The sequence below is a fragment of the Phaethon lepturus genome, unplaced genomic scaffold (assembly GCF_000687285.1).
Source record: "Phaethon lepturus isolate BGI_N335 unplaced genomic scaffold, ASM68728v1 scaffold51591, whole genome shotgun sequence".
In the NCBI taxonomy this organism is placed as follows: Eukaryota; Metazoa; Chordata; class Aves; order Phaethontiformes; family Phaethontidae; genus Phaethon; species Phaethon lepturus.
In genome coordinates, this window is record NW_010519440.1 from 37,563 (window position 1) to 47,523 (window position 9,961).

General features: G+C 37.2%; 1 protein-coding gene across 1 annotated transcript in view; it reads left to right on the forward strand.

Annotated features, from left to right (window-relative positions):
* NFIB (nuclear factor I/B) overlaps positions 1-9,961 on the forward strand; it is a gene marked incomplete at its 3' end in the record, with an annotated part of 47,624 nt that overhangs the window by 34,938 nt on the left and 2,725 nt on the right. The window contains exons 6-7 of the mRNA XM_010297034.1: positions 1-132; positions 3,636-3,718. The exon at positions 1-132 is cut by the window's left edge and continues 61 nt beyond it. Coding sequence (XP_010295336.1) covers positions 1-132; positions 3,636-3,718 — 215 coding nt within the window. The remainder of the gene's footprint in view (positions 133-3,635; positions 3,719-9,961) is intronic.

Sequence of the window (9,961 nt, forward strand, 5' to 3'; positions counted from 1 at the left end):
CTGGCCATTTTACTCCAGTTTTGGCACCCTCTCCCCATCACAGTGCGGTGCGACCTGTGACCCTGACCATGACAGATACTAAACCCATCACTACATCCACTGAAGGTGAGGCATCTTCACCTACAGCAACCAGTAAGTATTTCTTTAGGAAACAGAAAATGTCCATCGAAGATTCGATATGATTTCAAATTGAGGCCAGAAAAAGGTGCCTTTTCCTACTATTTGACCAAGTGGATGCTCATCATTTTACATGGAGAGCTAATGTGATCTGACTGCAAAGCTTTTCCTGCCCAAATTTCAACCAATGCATCATGTTGCATGAACCAAAGTTTGTGACATGACAACAAAAATGAAAGGGAAAAGCCTGCATATTTGACCACTGTTCAAGAAAAAGAAAACATGGTTGTTCATCTAAGGTGGACATTGTTAAGACATTGAGAAGCACACCCAGATAGCAAGGTTTTACAATGACCCGCAGGCGGAATTCCAAACAGCGATTGGATAATTTGCTCCTCAATGAGCTTTCCTACAGAAATCAAGCCTTGTTACAACGCATACTGAATCCGAGCTATGACAATTGCATGTTGATATAGGTTGTGTCATTTTTAGCAAAAACAACTGATGTGGCAAAAGAAAATTTTAATTCCTTGTCATTGCTTCAGTGGATGGGTAGATCCACTGTACGTTAAAAAAAAAAACAAACCCCAAACCCTAACTTTAATGTTTTAAGCTCTTTATTACTATATAGGACCATATTATTTATCCTATTATCTTCAATGGAAATAAGAGCAAAAGTGTTACTATGTATAGTAATTTCTTCTCTTCCAAATACTCATCTTATGCTCAGTGATGCAGAATGTTGCTTTTCAACTACTTTCTGCATTTCTGTTGTCTTTGAACTTTTATTTGGATTGGTCATGGGCAATGTTACCAGTATTTAGCAGAGCGATGAAGATTTTTAGTAGATGCTTCAAAACGTACACTTTGGAAGAAAATTTACCAGTCTTTAAAAATACTAATCTCTTTAGGGTCTGTTAGTTTAAAATTATTTGCTTTAGGCCTGTTTAGTATTTGAACTGTGAATCCAGTCCCTAACTTTTGGTCTGTCGTTAACAGACACCATAAACTGTATGTTTCCTAGGTATAGTAGAAAATATCTACTTCACATATTTTCATTAGAATGTGAAGCAGAGATGAGGCTCAAGTGCACAGGAATGTCCAAGATACAAAGGAGGAAAAGTGGTTATGCCTTTGTTATAGAATGATAGTAGTAATTTCTGGACAAACTATTGTTTAAGTATAAACAAATAATTACATGAGTAGATTTATGGAAGTATTTTAGCTGTTCTTTTAGTATAGCAGAAGTTTTTGTTAAAAGGTGGTAAAGTATATCTATATCCTTCCTGTTATTTTGTGGTACGGTTCTTGCACCTTTTAAGAATTAGGCTTAGCAGCAAACAAGAAGCTGTTGCTCTAAACTTTTGGTCCAGAATAGAAATCTGAGAAAACTGAGTTAGTGTATAGTTTCAAGTATTCACAGTTTCATTCTGCTTCCTGTTTGACATGATCATGCCTGTTCTAAATAGCTGTCTCAGATGAGGTCACGGTTTCTAAGGCAAATGGCAAAAAGAACCAATACAATGTCAGAACTGCATTAGGATGTTTTCTGGTAATCAGACCATATTATTCATCATTACACGAAAAAAAACCTGATCTGTTCATTGTCCTACTACTAAGATAAAAATTTGGACTATATATTTTCAAATGAAGTCAGCACTCAGTTTCTTGTGCAATTCATTGAAACTTGAGTACCTGATTCCCCATAAACCTTAGAACATCTCGGCTTAGATACTTGAAATAAGGCCTCCTCATGCTTTCACAGCAGTGTGCAAGTAACTTCTTGCCTAGCAATCCAATGTCTGTCACTACAGCACATAAATAAAAATAAAAAAACCCCTATGTGCAAATTCTATTTGAATGTGCCAGTTCTGCGTATGACATAGCACATAAATGCTGCATGTTCAGAGTATTGTGTTTTTCAGAGCAGTGCAGTAGTCTATATGCTTGGTAAAACCTTTTGAAACTGGATCAGTAACTGTAAGAGCAAAAAAGTGAAAGAACATAGCTTGTTGATGAAGAAAATAGCAAAAGATGAGGGATCATGTCCTGCTGATATATGACCTATAAACTGTATTATCAGTCATAATAGGCCTGCCACACAGAGTGCTAATGTCAACTTAATGAGAAAATCAATACTAAATATATTTTAAGGCATAGCTTTATTTTTATTTGCAATAACTGATTGTTTGGTTGAAAATATGTATATAGAGATATATATAAAAACATGCTTGGCCAACAAGTTATTATTATTCAGTCTGATGAGAATAAAGTGGCAAATGATTAGCACTGCTTTTCAGTCTGAAGTGCAATAGCAAAATTGTTTTGAATGAGAAAGAACAGCAGGCTTTGATAATATTTGGGGAACCTTGTGGCCTCCACCATAATTTCCTTCTAATAACTGATTAATTTTTATGACTGTTTTTCAGTAAAGCCTGCTTACTGTGTAAAACCTTTTTTTTTTTTAAGTTAATGGATTTTGTTTGCTTGTATTTGCTGTGTGACTTTAATAGTAACAGGCCAATTCAGCAAGAACTCCCATCTAGCTCCTCACTGGCATCCTCGTGTGTGTCTGTTCAATTTTAGTAGTTTTGCTTTGTCTGCCAGCAAGTTTCCAGATTGTGATGCTGCAAGTTGCAGTGAGGACATCTCCCCACTTCCCCATCTGGGAACTGGAGTAAGACCACCTACCTCGTTTCATAAGTGCCACCAAAGGCCATGAGATGGTAATGGCTTTTGGGGATTACTGGCAGAGATGAGACAGGAATGTGACCTACAGGTGAAGGGTCCATATCCTGTAACTAATCCCAGCATCACCTACCATGCCCTTTCTCCTCAGAGATGGATTTCTTTAATCTTCTATAGCAGACAGCAAGAGACTTCCTTAAGTTGTCCCCCTGGGAAAATGATGTTTCCTGATGCATAGGGGAGCTCAATATTTAATATCATACTGCATAGTAAAAACTAGCTCCCTTCTCATGAGAATACTAATCAGACACATCCTGTTTCCAAAGGCCTGTAAAGTTTCATTCGGTGCCACATAAGTAAACTGGACTTTTGTTTCCATTTTTTGTTGTTCTTTTACTGCTTGTGATGGGACTTCACAGCAGTACGAATAATAAGTGTGCACTTGTATTTTCTCTCAACATTGTAATCTCAGTGATTTCACTCATGCCTTAGATTGGTGTAATGGGAATGAGAACCAGGCTCATGATTCCTTCAAATACATACCTTGTTTATAAAAAAAAAAAAAAATTAATCAGGGGACCTTTATTTAACAAGAGACATCATTATGATTTACACATACAGCTTCCATTGAAGTTTATAGGAATTTACACATGCCTTTCCAAATTTGGTCCAATTTTTCTTTTGCATTCTATTGAAGTTTAAATAAAGGAAAAACACAGACACATCCTATATATTGCAAAATCATAACTCTGGATTTCTCATATTTGTACAGGGTAATAGTTATGATAGGTTGGTATTTTTATCAATCTGTTTTGTTCTTCCTTAATCAGCCTACACAGCCTCAGGCACATCCCAAGCCAATCGATATGTGGGACTAAGCCCAAGAGACCCATCCTTCCTACACCAGCAACAGGTGGGCAAGTTTCACATAGGCATAATGATATAGAGAAGCTTTTGCGATATTACCTTCCTACGTGCTGCCAGTGTTATCTTGGATTAGACTGGGATCGCAAGGGTTTCAGTATTTGTCATCTGAAGATGAAGTTTATTCAAAACAAAACTGAGCCCTTTGAGAAACATCAATTTAGCATATGCTTTATTTATTAGATTTATGCCATCTTAAGGAACTTCTGATCATATTTCTTTCAATTATTTTATTTTTCAAGAGCTCATACATGTAATCTTTAATAGAATTTTGGGAAAGAGAATGAGATCTATAAAGAACAAATACTCATTTCAAAGTCAGTTTAAAAAATAAGCAAGATTTCCAAAACAAGTCCAACTTACTATTTTCAAGCTATTTTGTTTTGTTTTGTTTTGTTTTCCCATATCTTTAAGCCTACATTTCTTCATTTTAGTTCTAGAAGATGAGTTACAAAACCAAATTCACAGTGCAACACATCATCATTTCTAGTTTAATAGGTTTTAATTGGTCTGCTGATTTAAAGTGTGATAAAACCACATTTTTGTTCTAGTTTCTTACATCATTTATGTTTCAAGTAGCATTTTAAATTTCACATCTCATTAATGCTGTAAATTTAATGCAAATGAAGTGTTTATCCAAACTGTGAAAATATACAGCCGAGATTAATGATGGCTTACAAACAAATTAGCTGCAGTCAGTAGCAAGGCCATGCATATACAGAAATGCTACATAGCTAGTAACAGGAATAAATTCAGACCTGTTAGAACTTTAACATATTTTATGATGTGTGTTTGTGTGGCTCCTAGATCTTAACAGTAGAGGACTTTGAAATTAAGAGCATGTAAAATGTTACAAGGAAAAAAGCTGAATGTGGCAATAAGAAAGGGCTGTTGAATAGTCCTTTGTATTTATTGTACTGTATTTCTTTCTCAGAGTTGGGTTCCTGTCAACAGTTGGTACACATGCCTGTTTCATTTTTCAGTAAAACCTACCTGTTCTGTGTTTTCTGGGATACAGCTGAAGTGTGCTTCATCTGGAACTCCCTATCCCTACCCACTCCCAGGGCAAGGTGGCAGTATGTCCGTTTTAAAGGTCACCACATGCAGAGTTCAGAGAAAATCATAAAGATGATCGTTTATTCTAGATAGTTGATGCTTTGCCAACCTTTTTTTTAACCAGTGAGACCTAACTGGAAACATCTGTACACTTTTATGAAAATACCAAATGACAATTAGTGGTTTTGCCAACCATTCATTTTTCAGTAAATTTTCTTGTGTATTGCTATTTTTTTAACCTCTCAAAGATTGTTGTATTATGAAATGTGTTATAATTACTATAACATGGTTCTTTTAAAAAGATACAGTATATATTTCATGTGTTTTAAAACACACACACCATCTCTCTTTTTAAATGCAGTGCCTGTAATTTCTGGATTCCTTTAAAGGTGAAATTTTATCCTTTGAAAAGTCTCTGACATCCAGTTAACTTGGGGATGTGAATAAAAATTTTTTTTGTCCACTACATGTTTTTAGACACAATTTTTCTGCAAATTTGCTACTGTTTACGCAACTTCTTGTTGCATGCCAGAAGGTAGTGGCAACACACTTTGTTTTCTTTTGGCTGAATTTATGACATATAAATAATATATTGCTTATTTCATGCATCTTCTATATATTTTTTGCTTTGTGTAGGTGGAAATAAATTTGGAGGTTCAGCCGTGTCATAGGAACATAAAAGTGAGAGGGATCTCAAGGGTCCTCACAGTCTTCGGTGTTTACATGCACTATGTTTTATACTCCCTTTCATGGTAAAACGTGGCCAGCTGGCTTAGGGGGAAGGGGAAAATAAATTAGGTCTCACATATGCTTTATAAACAGAAAAGTTCTTCAGTGCCACTGTGTGAAATCAGTGCTCTCCCTTCTAAAGTATATTGCTTCATTGACTCCTTATATTAATTCACAAGCATCAATTGGTGACCAGTGAGCCATATAGTAAATTTTAAAATTCTATCATGGTTTCAGCTTTGCTGTGAATTCTCTATTCTTTTCTATCTTACGCAATGGATGTATGTACCTGAGTGTGTTTGGGGGGTGTGCGTGTATGCTTACACATATAAATATGTACAAAATTAGGGCAATAGTATGTACTGCTGAAACCATTTGAAAACACAGAATACTTTAACAACAAAGCTTTTTCAAGTGGATATATACAAATACATAAGTGCGTATGTATAAGTTTCTAATTAATTAGTTACCTTCACTCACTGAAATCCTAAAGGCATCTCTGAGATGACAGTGCCATATATGTTTATTACTCAGAAAGTGAGGTAGAGCACTGAGATTGTCTAAACAACTTTAATAGAGCAAAGGTTATCCTTTGGTAAGGCAGAAATGAGATTGATTTACTGTGTCCTTTCATTACTTTACAACAATTTAAAAGAGACCACTCTCCTTGTGACAGATTTTAAATGCATTTGGCTTAAAGCAGCCCATGATGAATTAAAGGAAAAATCAAGGGGTACATGAAATAAAGGCAATCAATCATCTTGTATTAGTGGAGAGAAATTCTAAATTAGAAAGCCAATGGTTTTAGTTCCAGAGAGGTCTTTTAAACATTCACCATACCCTGTAATGCACACTGACCCCTCAAGAATAAATATTGTCACCGGTAAATTTTTTACTTCATTGGAGGAGTCTTTATGAAGATTTATTCTCTCTGGTTATGAGAAATATTGACATGTACTGTTGAGTACTTTTTATTGTTGTTAAAAAGAACCATTATGGAGCCTGTCTAAATTACAGTAACCACAATAAATTTAAAAGTTTAAGTTACACACTTACGTGGAGTCTTCTGACAAAGTGATAGTTTACTGGAACTTCACTAGAAATTCCAGTAAACAATTTATAGCACGACCTACCTGGAGTACTCACATTTAGATGGGAAGCACTGAATACAGCGTTGAAAGGCGGTGCTTAATAGCACCAATGGGGGCAGTTTAGTTGCTTTTGCTGATCTGGGTACTATGAAAAATATGCTGTTACATGTATTACTTAGCATGCTGCATTGACAGTTAGGAAGACAAAGTTCTAATGAGAAACCATAACTGTGCAGTCCAGTTTCCTCTGCAATTGCTGGTGGGTCTTCCTGTTACCTGCCTTGAAATGCCAGGTATTTCTATATTGTGACATTAACTGTTACAAAACATACCTCTTGCTTCAGTGGCTCCTAGAGAATCACACATATCTTAAAATTTTGTGATAAAAAAGTCATGTCAGCCCCTGCCCCCCCCGCAATGTCTATTATAAATTGTTAATGACCACTTGGTTTGCTTTTCTTGATTCAGCATCAGCTTCTGAGAGTTTTTAAGTATTGATGATGTAACTGCAGAGAGGGCAGCACAGGAAGGGACGAGGGAAGTGATAAGGGCTAGTACCTGACTGAGAAAGTTTTTCTTAGGTTACTATTGGTTGTAGGTAGGATTATTTTATAAAGTCAAATCTAGTACTTGATGCTCATCACCTGTGTTGAGAAACATTTTAAATTAATTGTGCATCAAAGAAAGGTTAGATAAAATTCACAGTTATATGGAAGTACCTTTTTTCCCCCTTCTTTCTCTGATTTGCATTTAGTGAAGATTTGTAGTTTCTAAGCCTAGACTATAGGAAAAAGCAAAAATTGAGGAAACTCAGTTAAACTCCATCTTCTAGAAGTGAATAAAATCCCTTGGCAGATTCCAATTGTGTCTGCATTCTTTCGTCTAAATAATTTTAATGGAGAGTTCATTAGTTCAGTAACAAAGTCTTAATGATCAGAATTCTCATAGTTACGTGACGGCATTTCTGTAGCCTCCTTCTGTTACTGTTTTCAAGTTCATGAAATTTATTATGTTCTTGAAATGATAGACACTTAGAGACGAGTTGATGTTGTTTCTGGCTATAAAGTTTGAATGTTGCCAGAAATACTAGTCATGCACTTTAACTGTGTAAACAGTATGAAAAGATGGATGGATGGATAGATATTTGTACTTACTGCAAATACAGATTAACGGTTTCACAAATAAGATTTTTGTTGGAATGAATGAAGTAACTGGCAGGTTTTCTTTCTTGGTAATTTATTTTTAACGCACCTTGGAGCCTTATATGGGTGATTCTGTTTTTTACTAGAAAATATTAATAAGCAGGATAGCTATTGAGGTCTGTGAAGACAGTGACCTCTAAGAACTTTCCTGTCTGCTACGGTGCTAACCCAGGCTGGCCCAGTTACTGAGGAGCTAGTGAACTCTTCCAGTCTTTCCACTGACTAACACAATGGCATGACTCTCACTGGAGCTTCTCTCTTCCGGGTAGGGTGTGTGATATGCATGATTTTCACACAGCTTTGACAGTTATGAGCGAGTTGTTTGCCATGTACATAGTAATAAGAAACACCTCAGGTCTTTAAAATGCAAAATCAGAAAATTGTGGCTAGCTTTTTATTTCCTGCACACCAAACTGCCCTGCCTCTTCGGTAGGAAGTTGTTCTTACCAGATGCATCCTTTAGTTACTGAATCACACAGTTCAAAATGGAGTTGTCTTCATACTATTCATCATGGAAACTGTAAACTTAAATGTCCACTGAACACAGAGTATCTGTTTGCAAAATGTTTTGGGTGGATGTTGCTTTCGCTTTCAGCAGAAGGCTGAAAGAAGAACACAAGTGGACTCTTAAACAGAACTTCTGAGTAAAGCCAGGAAACAGGTTATCAACACTTAGGCTGTTCTTATTGTGTCCCTTATCATAATTGACAGTTTGACGTAAAACTGGGTTACATGACCACTAGGGAGGTATGTAAATGGATAAGAGGTCACCTTTCACATACGCTTGATGGAAAGGAAACACATTTAAAGGAAGTTTCAGTTAAAACAATGACAATATGCAAATGTTAAGTTTTATGGGCTTTTCTCAACTAACAGAAGCTATAGCACAGTCTCCTATTACACTTTCCTATTACCTACTTTCACTAGCAATCACAGAAGCTTGAAATGAATGTTAGACAGCTACTCTCTAAATAAGAGAATACAAAACCGGCTTAAATATTAACCCGTAAAAATTATTCAGGCTATGATTAAAGATTGAGCTGTTGACTGTGGGTTTTTAATGTACACAGGATTTGCATACTTAAAAATCTGCGGGATGGTTGTGCTTGGGAAATGCCCATTTTAAACTGGACAGGCAGCTATAGTGAAATCTAGTTCTTGGGTAGAACTTCACATCAGTACGTGTCACAGCACTGGAAAGTGCAAACCAAAATCACTTTCCTGGCTTTTTACAGGGGCAGAACAGGAGCAGGGAGCTGGATGACTTTCAGGTAGATGAGAGTTAGGAGAAGCACTCGGTCTGCTGCTCTGCTTCTGCCTGGGCCTGTGGCCCCCTCCCACGACAGAGCTGAGGTGGGTGGGGGGGTCGCACTGCCTGCCTGGAGGAGCACTTGCAGCGGGCTTTGTGCTCTCTGCTGCTTCGTGAGTGTAGCAGTGAGGAAGTATCACAGCGATGAGAGACCGCTGCGGCTCCACGTCCTAGCAGATGGCAGGGCTGCCTGTAAAGTTTCCCCATCTGCTGCAAGGTTGGGCATCCTTTTCCACTTCAGAGTACAGACCCATGTACTTTTTCTGTGTGGTTAGGTGAGAGAGAAATTTTAAAAAATCAGTGATAATGTTTCATGGATGGAAGGTGTTATTGAAGTGGGGTTCATGTTGCTTGCCTTGCTGAAAATGACAAAGCCGTGGGACAGAAGAGCAGGGCTGTCCAACAGGCTTCTAGGAAAGACTTTTCACCATGTCACATGCCAAATCGGGTCACTTAATTTGCATTGATAGCATATTTTTGAGAAAGTAATCTTTTTCAGCATTCATTAAATGTCTCATGAGGACTATTTGTTAAGTCCCTCTGCTGAGGAACTTAAGTTTTCTCAAGTAGCCTTCGAGTAGTTTCCTGCCTCTCCCTTTCACACATCCTGCAGAGGAACTCTTTCAGGTGTCTTGCTGTGGGTGAGAGTGAATGTGCCTTCTCGTCTCCAGCTAACACTGTGGTATGATTTTAGAGGTCACCTAAGTTACTGAGGACTCTCAGTAGCCACAAAGCTTTCAGTATGACTCCAGACAACATATAGCACTCAAAATACTCTACTAAAGCACCCTACATCCTTCCAAAGCGTGGTACTCATGTCAGGTCTGTGCCCCCAGGCTTTACCC